Here is a 15,212-nt window from a genome sequence, read left to right as displayed (position 1 = left end):
TGAAATTTTTACTTATTCATTCTGCATAGCCTGCCTGCCACTTACTCTAGTATTCTAATTTTCTCAAGAAAACCCACCATGATGACATTACTATGTTATCTTGATTACTCCAAGAATATACTTCTTTGTGTTGTTCCTGTTTCTATACATTATTATTTTCCTGTTGAGTCTGCCAGAAAGCATGAAAAAGGAAAACAGAATTGGTCATTGGTACAATGTTGACCTAAAGCTAATGGAAAGTTACTTGTTTATTACTGCATTTTAGATTTAAAGTAAATTGTTTTCCACTTCCAATATCTTTCATTGCTAGCTAGAGAATGTTTGGAAAAATACTGGATCATGACAACACACATTTTTATGTTTAAAAAAACCCTTTAAATGTGTAAATTAAAAAAAAAAAATCCAGAAAGTATAAGAAAGAATAGTGAAATAAATTACATATAATTGAGCAAACACAAACTCATAGACTCATTTTGGTTGAAAAAGATTGCCAACCCTTAACCAAGAAATGCTGAGTCAACCACTAAACCATGTCCCTCTGTGCTGCATCTACGTATCTTTCAGATACCTCCAGGGATGGAGACTCAACCACTTCCTTGGCAGACTGTTCCAATGCTTGACAACTCTTTCAGTTGAAAAATTTTTCATAATATCCAATCAAAGCCTCCCCTGGTGAAATTTGGTGTCATTTTCTCTCACTGTATTGCTTGTTTCTAGGGAAAAGACACCAACTCCCACCTTGCTACAACCTCCTTTCAGGTAGTGGTAGAGTGATAAGATCTCTCCAGAGCCTCCTTTTCTGCTGCCTAAACAACCCCAGTACCGTTCGCTGCTCCTTCACATCTATCTCAGTAAAATTACTCACTTCTGACACTTGAAAACACTGCAGTTGTTTAGCTGAGATAGAACTGCTACTTAAATAGAGCAGAGAAGATTTCACAGAAAAGCTGTAGGTATCTTAATAAAAGGTGGTATACAGACAGCTGCTTGGAACGTCAGAGGCACAATTTATTTTGGCTTATTGTCCTCCTGAGGTATTTTAAGGCTATAACCACATGATTCTTTAAAAAATGTCCTCATGGAAAACACAGGTGAAAACAAATTAGCCCCAAAGGCAGAAGAAACTCATACGAAGGAGTGGTAACGACATATATGTGATGTTATCAATAAAAAGAGTAGGATTGCAAGAAAGACCAGCAAGTTCTCATTTCTCAGCTTTTTTTGTGAACATCTATTTATGCAATGGGTAACAACAGCAGGTTTGTCTATGTTCCTGCTTGACAGGGGCTGCTCCTGGAGTCAGACCAGGGCTGATACACACACATACATAAGTATACCTACAAAGGATGCATATTTGTATGAAACTTTTCAAAAAGCACATCAGGGAGAAATATTCAGTAATAAACAATTTAGACTCTTCTTTCTTTTAAAGGAAAATACTCTCTTTTCTTAAGTAGATTTTCTACTTATTTGTGTATTATACAAATATAGGACTTTAAGCACCCACATTCTGAAAATTAAACAGTTACTATACATTGCATATTTTGAATGAAATTGCAAGTAAGATGAAGATGTTTACTCAAGATAGTTTCGTGCATCAAATGGATAGATAATGAATGCTGTCAAATATTTTATGTATGTGAAGACAAAGTGGTTTGTACCAATTTTTATTACTTGCAAAATGCCATATAACAATCTTGATAGATTTCACTTTCTTCTCTTTTTTATTTTTTTTTTTTATTTTTCAACGAATTCCCACTAAAGAGGAAGAAGGCAGATTAAAGTCACAGAAAACTCAGACACATATCTCAAGAAGGTAGAAGAATTACCTAAGAGAAACATGACCTTTCCCTATTTTTGTCTTTTTCTTTTTTTCAGTACTTACAATAGTTTTATTTCCTTAAATACAAAATATTTTATTTTTATTTTATAGAATATTTCCTTCAGCATTTTAAAAATATGCCAATATGAGAATGAAAAATATAAAATTAAAATAAGTAAAGTCTAAATGTAATCTGCTTTGAGAAACGTCTTGCTAAAAACAAAATGAAGCAAAACAAAAAATAAACTATAAAAGCCAAAAAGAACAAGGATATCTCCAAAATTCACTAGAACAAGAGTAACTCCATGTAGCTATGCTAGATGGCATTACTGTGAAATAATTATATATATATATGTGTAATGAATCACATTCAATAAAACATATTTGTGAAACAAAAGGGATTATTGCAATGATTTAAAATACATTAAATACATACATTAAAAAAAGGAAAAACATGTAACATGGGTGTATAAGGAAGAATGACTCAAGGTCTCTATTCATGTTTCAAAAGGTTAATTTTTTTAATGTATCTGTGGCAATAGCAAAGACCTTTCTAAGAAGTATCTTTACAACAATAAAAGAACTTTTATTATTACTTGATACAGCTTAATGATGAACCTTACCTGTTTACCACCAGGGTACTTTTTACAGCAGGTTTTAAAACTAGTTACAAGATTAATGAAAAAGACATTTTTAACATCAGTGCTTCAGTAAATTGATTATTCCATCACCTTTTAAAATTACCTGCCACATTTTCATGGAAGAGTTTCTTGCTCATGCAATTTTTAATTTATTTTTCAGTTGTATTTACTTAAATACTGGATTCAGTAAACAAATAACTAATCTAGGACTTTGAGCAACTAGTCTAGGGCTATTCCAAAAGTAATATATATCAGTGGTTTTGGATCATGGTTACTGTAACACCTTTGTTTTCTTTTTCTGCAAGTTGTCCTGTCCCTTATCATTCTAACTACTACCTAGTGAGACAGGCTAGAACACCTCAGGAGAAGTTAATCAGCATTCTGACATTACTACACTGCTTGCTTATTGATACCAATTTTTGCTTGCTGCATATTTTCCTGCTTATAATTTTCCACAGCAGCATCTAACGTGGATCATGTTCTACCAATTGGCTTCTGCTCTAAATTTGTGATTCCACGATGGCTGCAGGAAGTCAGTGCCTAATCATTCCTAAAAATTGTTGTATGTCCACTTCCTGCAATTATTCATTTATTTCAGTCTATCATGCTTCTCTATATGTGGACCTTTACTCTATTAGACAATTAAATGCTACTAATCTAAATTAGAGAAGTCAGTGTGATGATATTAATGGGAAAAGTAAATGGAACATTGTCAGCAGCACATACCCACAATCTATTAATGCATCCCATTCCATTAATGCAGACATACTGAGAAAATGTGTTTCTTATATGTTCCTTTGAAATTAAATTAATATATAAGTAAAGGTGTGTGGAAACAGAGATTTAAATTCTTTTCATTTGTCTAGGAAATTAAAATTACAAATTTATCTAACTTTGATACTTTCCTCTCTACCCATTTAGTTCTATGCTGCATTAATTTCTCACATCAGGCAAAATTCCAGTTGCTGTTTGCTGGAGTTTAATTATCACTTCATTTTTATGGAAGGGAAGATAATTATAGAAGAGATTTCAAAACAAACTTAGCATGCTAGACTACTTTTTATGTGATGAGCCATATAACCTTCAAATGCTTTCATAATATTTGCACTTAGCCACTATTTTATATGTTAGTTAATAAACCGCTAATTTGTCTAGCTCATCCAATTATTTGCAACGGTTTCACATTCGATAGCAAACATCAGCAAGTATTACAAATACATCCTTGTGAATTGCAATCATCCATATAAACCTTTCAGTGAAGAAAGTTGTGGGGGAAAAAAAAAATATTACCAACTATTGAGGAGAGATAATACAGTATCAGCACCATCTCCTAGCCCAGGTTTGCTTTATAAACTCAGTGACTCTTCAAAGCAGGCAAACAGCACTCAGGTCTCCTGAATGGACGAGTGGAAACAAGACTCACTGGGCATAAAAGCTCGTCAAGAACACAGCAGGATCACAAGAGGGATGAGCTGAACAGATGCAAGCTGAGACGGCACAGCTGCAGAGCCTGGGTTACTGGGAATACATACTGCATCAGCTCTAACACAGGCTCCTGCTATGCAGATGCTCCTCTGCCATACCGAGCCCATTCTCAAAGCGCTTTTTATCTCCTGTAAATGCATAAAAGTCCTGGTAGTTTTCAGTCAGAGATTGCATCAACAGAGGGCTGAACCTCTGTTGCCCTGTGTTTTCTCCTGCTGCTACAGAAATGAACTGCTTCTGCCTGACCTGAATCTGCAAAATAGGCTGTGTGTTGGTGTGGTAATGGTGCTATGCCTCGTGCTGTCATCCTAAATATTTCTGTATTTTTACTGAGGAACAGATATTAACAGAAAATGAGAACAAGTACAGCTGCACCCAAATTGGGTTTATTATTGTATCATTTCCTACCTGAATGCTTATTTACTGTAATTTGTCCTAAGAGGAAATTTGTATTTTATCATCCAAAGACAATGTTCTGTGCACATCCATGCCTTAGCTACACAATTGTTTATAAACATTAAAAGGACAAAAATAATCTGCAGCTACTTTAAGAATATATATAATGTATAATATGTAATATAATATACTATATTAATGTATTGGTTCTTTCATCAACAATTTCTTATTGTCATAGGATCATTGAACAGTTTGGGTTTGAAGGGATCTGGATCATCTAGTTTGAACCCCTGAGCCCCAATATGGGATACCTTTCACTAGACCACATTGCTCAAAGCCTTATCCAGCCTGGCCTTGAACACTTCCAGGCACTGGACACCTTCTTTGGGCAACATGTGCCAGTGTCTCACCACCACCCCTAATAACAAATTACTTCCTAATATCTGATTTAAATCTATGACCTCAGTTTAAAGTCATTGTCCCTTGTCCTATGACTACATGCCCTTGTAAAAACTTTGTCCCTGGCTTTATTGCTGGCACCTTTAGGTATTGGAAGGTGGATTATTATAAGGTCTCCCTGAGGCTTTTTTTCCTCTGTGCTGAACAGTCCCAGCTCCCTCAGCCTGCCTTCACAGAAGAGGTGCTCCAGCCCCCAGATGAACCTTGTGGCCCTACTCCAGACTCGCTCCAGAAGCTCTGTGTCATTATGGGATCCCAGAGGTAGACGCAATACTCCATGTGAGGCCTCAAGAAAGTGGGGTCAAAGAGCACAATCACAGAGTCACAGAATAAGCTGAGCTGGAAGGGATCCACAAGGATCATCCAGCTCCTGGCCCTGCACAGCACCACTCCCAAGAGTCACACCATGTCCCTGAGATCACTCTTCAAACACTGCTTGAACTCAGACAGACTTTGTGCTGTAACCACATCCCTGGGGACTTCTTCCAGTGCCCAGTCACCCTCTGGGTGAAAAACCTTTTCCTGATAGCTGATCCAAACCTCCCCTGACACAGCTTCATTCCACTAGCATGAAGCTGCCTCAACTTGCTTGTCATACTTCTCTTGATGCTACCCATTTATTTTTCACACAGGCACAGATGTCATACATTCTAATCACTGGTATAACTTGATGGGAAAAGCATTCCGTGGCATTTTGCAATCAATATTACCACAGCTATTTTGTGAAACAACTGCAATAACCACACCAAGACACAGAGTTGTGAAATACTAAAGATTTAATTCTATGCTATGCATTTTAAAAATACAGTTTTTTATATTAGAACTAGTGTTTCTGAAGATATAGTCTTCAGGCTAAATATGGACACAAAAATTTAAAGGCTGTGAAATTGTTAGTGAATATCACAAAAAAAAAATAAAGCTTTTTTGAGTATATAAGCTTATAATATAGCTAGCTTTTAGTTCAGATATTTTGTTTCATTCCGTTCTAGAAGTCAGTGGATTAAACTTACCAGAAATGAAAGCACAGTCTATCATCATAACTCTTATTTCAAACAAAAAACAACAAAATGCTTTAACAAAATTTCTACTTTTTCCTACTTCACAGAAAAATGGAGGTAATTTTACCTTCCTTTATCTGTTGACAAATTTGCAATCTAGTTGAAGCTAGTTATCTTTTTTCACTACAAGACTTCAAAATTTCTGCATTAGAAAACCCATGAATCATCCATAATATTTTAGACAATTACTTAAGGATGGAATGCACTGCATATCAAACTGGCTTTTATCACAGATTAAAAAAAACTGAGAGAAGACTTTGACTTATAAAGGAAAAACAAATTCTAGAAATCTATAACTAAAGTATATTACTATCATTTTAGTTTTTTTGTTAAATTTCTTTCTGAAAGTTATAATAATTTTGAAAAAAGAGTGAACCCAAAACTCAGTTTCTTTTCTCTTACTGTAATATGCTTTTCCTTAAATGTCAGTAGATTTTCATTGGATCAAAATCCTGGCAACATTTCTTGACTTATTTAGACATGCCCCCTACCAATCTTGAAATAGAAAGTTATTTCAACATTTTCTGATAAAGAAAATGTGAAGTATACCTCATAAAGCAACAAATATTCTATAATACCTTTGTTGTTATCCATTCCTCCAACAGCATAAAGTGTTCCAACTGTAGATTTTCTAGGCTTAGTTCTTGGACTTTGCATGAGAGTTCTTCTTTCTGGTAAAAGATGATATTTCATGGCTTCCAGAATAAGCTTCTGGCATTCTAGGTCATCCTTAAAAAGTGCATGGTTTTCCAGGTCAGCCAATATCTGTGAATGACAATAAGTGAATAAAAAAATCCTAGAAATTCCTAGAAAAGCAATATCATGCAATGAGAGACAAACATAAATGGATGTCACAAGTGTATTTCTTCATTCTAGAACACACGGTTTTGCAGGGCTATTTTTTTCTTGCAACACAGAGAGAAAATTAAATAGGTTATTGATTTCTAAAGGATTTTAAGGCCAGTGTTTCACCACCCCTTAAGACTACAATCTTACTAATCTTTTACTGAAGGCTTTGAACAAAACTAAATATTCTCTTGCACAGTGATTTATTTTTAATGGTTTCCAGCACAACACTGAAAGAACCCAGAAGGCATCTCTTTGCTTTTATTTTTGCATCTTTATTTTTAAAACCAAATGGAAACAATATGTCACCCCAAAACCGACAGTGCTCAGCGCACACAGGTAAAAGAATATTCTATTATGTTTCCAAACAAGAAGGCTGCAAGTTGTAAATGTGTTTGATACACTTGCCTGTAGATACGTATCTACCAGCTTTTGAGATGTTGAAAATTACCATGTAAATTTTCAAAATCCCACTGAATTACATAATCTGGGTTAACCTCACAACTGACCTAGCTCTGAGCAGGAGTTGGACTATGGATCTCCTGATGTCTACTCCCACCTGAATGATTCTTTGATTCTGTGATCTCACTGATGTCATACCAGAAGAGTGCAAGGCTCATGCAGATTTTGTGCCATATCTGCCAGGCCCACGTAGGAATCTCGGATAACCTAAGGCATCCAAACTGGAGCAAGATTTAATTGCATATAACAGCATATGTGTACAGTGCAGTAAATTTCTAGCTATCATAGAACATCTATCTATCTGGGAGATCAAATAATATTCAGAGAAGCAGCTAAAGGCCAGGAAGCAGGAGATTTTAATTCCTGGAGTCTGAGGATGTCTTCCCACAGACATATATATGCAAACATATGCAAATTGTTTTGCAGTTGGCTAAAGACAGGAAAACTAGATTCCTTTTAAGAACTTTCAGCTATTTCATCTGGACTTCAATGACTGCAGAAAAAGCTTGAATGTCTTTTGTCAATCTGTCAGCCTTTGGCAGATAACATGTTTTCTGTGACATCTAAAATATTAACAGCTGGCACATGTAGACAGTTGTTGTCTGCTTCTGATTTTAGGCATCAGTCATGAAATGAGTCTATGAAAGAAAGGAAACACAAGTTACAGCTCCCGGTGTCAGCCCAGGCTGGGGATGAACAGGTGCAGAGCAGCCCTGCTGAGAGGGCTTGGGGGTGCTGGTAGATGAGAGGCTGGACATGACCCAGCCATGGGCACTCCCAGCCCAGAGAGCCAAACGTGTCCTGGGCTGCATCCAGAGCAGCGTGGGCAGCAGGGCCAGGGAGGGGATTCTGCCCCTCTGCTCTGCTCTGCTGAGAGCCCACCTGGAACCCTGCATCCAGCTCTGGGGTGCCAGCACAGGAAGGACGTGGACCTGTTGTAGTGAGTCCAGAGGAGAGACACCAAGATGATGAGAGGGATGGAACAGCTCTCCTGTGAGGAAAGACTGCGAGAATTGGGATTGTTCAGCCTGGAGAAGAGAAGGCTTCAGCATGACCTAATTGCAGCCCTCCAGTACCTCAAGGGAATTTACAGGAGTGATGGGGCAAGACTATTCACAAGAGTATGCAATGACACGATTAGGAGAAATGGTTTCAAATTGAAAGAGAGTAGGTTTAAATAAGATATAAGGAGAATTTTTTTTACTATGAGGGTGGTGAGGCACTCGAGCAGGTTGTCCAGAGAACTTGTGGATGCCCCATCCCTGACGTGGCCAGGGCCTCACCACCTTCAAGGCCAGGCTGAATGGAGCTTTGAGCTACCTGATATGGTGGAAGGTGCACCTGCCTGTGGTAGAGAGGTTGGAACAAGATAAACTCCAAGGTTCCTGACAACCCAAACCACTCCTTGATTCTATGATTCTTTGATTCTGTGACTCTGTGATTCTGTGATAAAGGTGTCTGTGTATTTGTGTGTGCCTATTCTGGGTATTATTGAATTAATGTTACAGAATAAGTATATTAAAAATATGCTTATAAACAGGGGTACTAGGCATATTTCATAACACTAGGTTAATTTTTATCTCATAATCTTGAGATTTTTTGTATATTCTTTTTGTGATTTTTTTTCCTTTACAGTGTTCAGCACACTGCTCAATAGACTAGAAAATCAAAGATCTGAAGACAAATCATGTCCAGATTTCAGGCAGGATGATTACAAAATGATTTAAGACACATTTAGGACTACAGAACAAAACAGAGTACTCTGTCAACATTAACTAAACAGAATACAGGCACAAGAGAGCTAAGAAATCAAATTACAAGTTTTCTCTGCACAAATTTGAGGTAATATTAAGTTACATAGACTTTGTAATGCTTAATGGAATTAATGAAATTGATGACAAAGGTTTTTATGGCAAGCTTATTATATCAGTAAGGATCAAAGTCCAGCAATAATATTGGTGATTTCTTTTTAGACTACTACTCCTTTACCCAAAAATGCTTAGGGTCTAAAAGAAAATATTTATCTTTGAAATCTTTCAACTGAGGTACCAGGTGTTTCAAATAAAAAAGAAATAATCCATGAACACTGTTCTGTCCCAAAACTGAGACTTAATTCACCAACCACAAATAAAAGCTGAATCTCTTTTTATTTCAAGTTAGAAATTCACCTTAAAATTAATAGAAAATGGAAAAAAGATGGGAAAATATAAATAAAAATTTTAAAGTGGACAGAAACATTTGTTTGTGCTCCTTAAAAAAAATAAAAAAATCATTCCCCCTACTAACTCATTTTAGAACATGGGCTAACTTGTGATAAACACCATATTTCTGAATATCCTAAAGGCTAGAAGTTGTGAATAACAAAAATTGATTTAAATTGAAGCTACTATTTAGAAATCAGAAGTTATATAAAGCTGCATCATGTTGTCTAAATCCCACTAATCTACATCAAAGTTTTTCTACTCCATAGTTATCTTTCCTGATTATGTCAAAACAATCAATATACTTTTATTAAATCAGGATGCACTTGATCAGGAAATTCAGTTAATAAGGATGTTTCCCTGGAAACCATATTATGTTCAGCTTGCTCTTCTATGTCTATGACATGCTTCATTAAGAGAGAATTGTATCTAATATTAATGAATATCATTGGGCTTTGTAAAGTGGAAATTCACAGGGTTGTAGCTTCTCAAAAGATTGTAATATAGTGCTATGCCAGCATGGTTAACTTTACCTTTGCTAGAACTAGCAATGTCCTGAGAATTTTTTTCCACTTCGTCTCATCATGTTTCTCATTTTTCCCAGCTAAAACCCCCAAAAAGTCCTTTCTTAGATGTACTTCCAAATGACTTTCAGCACTGTGCTGCAGAGACCAGGCATGTTTCAACTCAGTGAAACATATTCAAGGTCTGGAGTGTAAAGTACCCAAGTACTGCCAAAAGGAAAGTCAAGCCTAATGAGAAAAAAGGAGTAGTTGGGTACGGTTCAGTGACCGACAGTGAGTGCACCACAGGACTGCGCTGATTGCTGTCTGCCCTGCTCTTATCCTCACCTCCCTCCTCCCTTCCTCCCTTGATGAGCAGCTCTGCATTTGTTGCTTCCTGACAGATCTCTCCCAGCCTCTCTGCTATCCCAGTGATTTGCAGCTACGATTGTGGGGATCTGAATACTAGGTTTGAATTACATTAAGCAAAGTTGCACATATTTTACATAAACAATCATCTGAGACATGGAACTGGTCTCTTTCTACCCTGTGTCACCAAGGATGAAATTCAGCCACCACTAGGGAAAAAGGGGATACTACCTATCTACAAAGAAAAAGACCACTTCTTTCCTTTACTCCACTCCTGGAAGAGACTACAAGGCAATGGAAGAAGCAAAGAGCTGCCTCACCGAAGATTTCATAGTGACCTTATACTTCTAAAGAGTAGTTATTTAGATAAGAGTTATTTAGATAAGAGCGGTTATTTAGATAAAGCTTTCTATCTTGTGAAAAGTGCAAGGTGTGACAACATTCACTCAGGATGAACTAACCTCAGATTCCACCTTGATATGTGCCTCAGACACAGTAATTATCCAAAAGGGGAGATGATGAAACATCACTGGATTCCTACCACTAAAAAGAAAAAATATGGATATTTCCTCCAGGAGAGATATCAGGCTATAAAAGTGAACACATGGAGAAAGTACTCCCTGCATGCCACAATTAAATACTAACCACATGCAAAAGTTTTAATGTGCAATCCAAGAGATGTTTCCAAAAGAGAGACAGCATCATGCCAAATTATGCATTATGTGGTCTGAACCTGCCCATGAGTGTTTATTATGATTTAGAATATTGAATAGTCCTTAACAACATATAATTATTCTGTACACCACTGATTAGGATTAAATTTCATACCAAAACACATTAGTTTTTTCACAGGCACAAAACAACCTCCAGTTCTTTAAAAATTATCTCAGTATCTAGATGTATATTCCCTCTGAAAAACCTTAAAGAGCTAAAAAGTTCTGTGCCCTTAAAAACTTACATGCCAATGTCAGAAAGAACAGAGGATTAGAATTATCTTAATAGTATTAATAATTATAACAGAAGAACAAAAAGTTAAAAGTCCTTTAAATGCATTGCGAATAAATGAAATGTGGATTTTCATAGCACATTTAATTAAAAAAAGTCTGCAATTCTCTTCCTTGATCCAAAATGTATCCCAAGATACTTGACAACCTTGAGTCAGGGAATCATATACAAAAAAAAAAATCTGAACAATTAGTGACCTAAAGTGTGCATTTTGAATGTTTTTCAAGAGAGAAGTTTGATTAGCCATCATTGTCCTTTTATGAGTCTTATTCCAGGTACAGATTTGTTACGGTTGGTTATTGCTGATGATCACAGTAATGCTGCTACCAGGAAAGAATAGAATTCTGAAATGTAGGGTCATGGTTGTTCTCTGTACAGATTAAAATGAAAAGCAAAAAAAGAATTTATATGACTTTCTGGAAAGAATAAAGATACTGCTTTGACACTACAAAAATAGTCCTTAGCACACTTTCAAAGTCTTAAAATCTCAAGCTGCTCTAGATGCTAGGAAATGCTATGCTTCTATGGACAAAGCTCCAAACAGAAGAATTTTTTATTTGTCTGAACCTGGTAGAGGTCATGATTCCTACATCAAAATACTGCCATATGGATACAAGTATTTCTGTTGATTAATGTGGTGAAAGGAATAAATTGTTTCACATTTTGTATTTTCTGACTATAAGAGAGTTGAAGGAATTCCTGAAATACTATCGCAACTGCAAATTTTAACCTAATTAATTGCTATTCTGATTAAAACTTTTTATAAATATACCCATTTTAAGAAATATTATTCAGACTACTTATGTTTCACTGCAAATATGAAAGAAAGAAAAGTCCCCCCAAGAAGCGCTGCTTCGTTTTGTACAAAAAGAATAAACTCTGAACTACTTCTGTCAGATAGCACTTCTCTTGGTATAAAGACTATTGTTTAATTCATTTAAACTTCCTCATTGAAAACCTTGGAACTGATGGGATAGGCATAACAGTGACCTAAGTAATTTAAGTTTTTTTAGGGCATTTCTTGTTTCATCGTGAGACACTGGAACAGATTTCCTTGTTTCTGCTATTTTAGTTGAAAATTTACAGAGCATTTTCTTTACCAGTTTGCTGGTCTTGGCTGGGGTAGAGTTATATTTCTTCAGAGCTGGTGTAGGGGTGTGTTTTGGATTTGCACTGAAAACAGTGTTGATAACACAGGGATGTTTTTGCTATTGCTGAGCAAGGCTTACTCAGGATGAAGGCCTTTTCTGCCTCTCACCCCACACCACACACAAGAAAGAGGGAGGCTCAGACAGCTGACTCCGACTGACCAAAGGGATATTCCAGATCATATTGTGTTTCACCATCAGCATAAAAATCTAAGGGAAGCAGGAAGAGTGCTGGGACATGGGGAGTGATGGTGTCTGTCTTTCCAAATCACTGCTGCATGTAAGGGAGGCCTGCATTCCTGGAGATGGTTGAACACCTGCTTGGTGTGAAATTCCTTGAAAAGAGCTTTTGCTTCACCTATTAAGCTGTCTTTACCACAGACTATGAGTTTACTCACTTTTAGTCTTCTGATTTTCTTCCCCATCCTACCATGGGTGAGGGATGAGCAAACAGCTGTGTGAGGCTGAGTTGCTGGCTGGGGTTAAACCACAACACCAGCTTTGCCATCTTAAACATCCATACTGCATATTGCATCCAAACTACATACTTTTTGTATCAAGGTGCTTACATGCTTGTAAAATTATGTGAAATTATATCAGAATCCAAAATTATCCAATACTATGGATAAATTAAATTAATAAATTGATAAACTGATGAGTTCTAAATTAACTTTTTCCTTTGCTTAAGGAAAAAATGAAAGATAATTATGAAATTAATCACAGGTATAGGGAATAGACTAGTATGGCTTGCTCCTTTCATTATCACTTTAAGTTTTTGCTATTTCAATATTAAGTAAATATTCTGCTTAACATTTGTTCTTGAAAAGAACAGATTTTGGTAAGAGATCATTGTGGCTTTCTTGACAATGCAAGGTATTAATTTACATGCTTACATTAGAAATTTAAGTGGTGTCCAGTAGAAATATTATGAACTACTCAGAAAAAAAAGGTAAAAAAAGTAAAGTAAAATCAGCAAGATATTTCACTCATGAGTAATATTTTCAAAAAAGGAAAAATATACAGCAAATCTTATTTTTATACATACTAAATTAGGTATTCATTAAAAAAATCCTAAGAGAACAGGAATGAGAAGAGCAGCATGTTTGCACTTTTTATGTGAGAAAATACTTCGGACTATTTATTAAATATACTTTATTACAATGTGTAAGAATTATACTCTGAGAATAAGAACAAATTTATAAAAAAACTCTTTAAAAGTTGAGACTAAAACTTTGAATAGTCATCATAAAAATACATCAGAAATTATGGATCAATTAAAAAATTGGGACAGTTTTGTACACAAAAAATCCCTTAGTTTTTTATAACATAAGGTAAAATACCAAGAATCGTATAATTGTGAATTAATTGCAAATATATTTATCACTCAAAACTATATCTTGAAAGTAAAATGCACTGCAGTCATAAAATTATTTTCTGCCAATTTTTGCACTCTGAGGTATTATCAATAGTGTCATTTATTATACAGATCCTGATTTTCTAGTAGATTTTATATAAAGAAAATGAGAACACTTAAACATTCCCTCAGTCTCCCCTTTAGATTTTAAACAACGATAAAACTATAAAAGTTGTTAACTTTTTTGGAGACTTCTGAACATAGAGAGCACAAGGTTTCAAACTGATCCTGTATATAGCTGAAGTCTCAACTTTCTAAATCCCATTTTATCCATGTGAACCTTTGCAATATTACTAGAAGACCTTTTTGTTTTGCTAGGAATTGAATGCATTGAGCTAAATCTAACATAACCATCTGCTTTACTCACTTGACTTGTAATCATTAGCTTTATATTGAATTTTTTTTAAAAAAGCTTATTTCTAATTTATTATTTGCAGTTTTGCTAGCTTTTAAAACAATCATTTCAATATTTTGTCTTAGAAATAAAATAATGAAAAATATCTGCAATTAATAAAACCTCAAATTTAGCACATCCCGTTTTGTTTTCTACCATTTTGTTCAGCTCATTGAAAATTTTGGATCTGTTTTAAATTCTTTTTTTCTTATTCATGTTTAATTAATGATTTCAGTAAAGTTTTTTTAGCTCAGAGATTTCCAGGCATTTTTCTGTAGTAAGACAAATATTCAGTATATGAAATTCAATATTTGTGTTGCTTATGGACTAAATTATTCATGATGTGTTAGTCAAGCCAGATGCTCAACCAACTCAAGAAGAAAGACTATATTAAATCCCTCAGATTTCTGTATTCTCAGACAAATATTATTTTGTACTCAGCAATAAGATGCAGCAGACTTAAGGATCTTTAAGAAACTCTAGACCAGTTCTTCCTTGAAACATATGGCTAATCATTTCTGTTATAAATAATCTACATTAGGATTTACTGCTTAAACACCATAGACGTTCATTAGTCAGTCTGCAAGTCTGTGATCTCTGTATGCATGCAGGTGATAATATATTGCAAAGAGATCAGACACCTAGCAGTAATAGTGATTAGTCTCAGACTGCAATTTTGGAAGAAAAAAATCTAATTGTGTTTTCTCTCTGAAATCTGAACTCTGACATATACTAAGCTTGCATTTTTGATGACCATAGTCACCGGCAGGGGAAATTTGTTCAGTATATAATTGATTTGTAATTCCTTTTCCCCAACACACTAAACATTATTTCATATTCAGAAGAAATTTTAAACTGGCTTTCTACCCTTCAGTTATAACTAAGTCCTCCCCCACATCAGGGTACAAAACACAAATCAAAAAAAATGAATAAAGCGTAGTTCAAGTTTTTTTTATCATTTATTACTTATCATTACATTACCCTTAAGAATTTATTAAAGAATCTATCA

The 15,212-nt window shown here is 35.3% G+C and overlaps 1 protein-coding gene across 1 annotated transcript in view; it reads right to left on the bottom strand.

Moving 5' to 3' along the window:
- The window catches only part of KLHL1 (kelch like family member 1), a 181,041-nt gene that overhangs the window by 44,130 nt on the left and 121,699 nt on the right, over nucleotides 1–15,212 (bottom strand). The window contains exon 6 of the mRNA XM_086881098.1: nucleotides 6,440–6,626. Within this exon, the coding sequence (XP_086737224.1) occupies nucleotides 6,440–6,626 (187 nt within the window). The remainder of the gene's footprint in view (nucleotides 1–6,439; nucleotides 6,627–15,212) is intronic.

The sequence above is a fragment of the Cyanistes caeruleus genome, chromosome 3 (genome assembly GCF_971803275.1).
Source record: "Cyanistes caeruleus chromosome 3, bCyaCae1.hap1.1, whole genome shotgun sequence".
In the NCBI taxonomy this organism is placed as follows: Eukaryota; Metazoa; Chordata; class Aves; order Passeriformes; family Paridae; genus Cyanistes; species Cyanistes caeruleus.
Note: the sequence above shows the minus strand (reverse complement) of the source record. Positions and strands in the feature narration are given on the sequence as shown.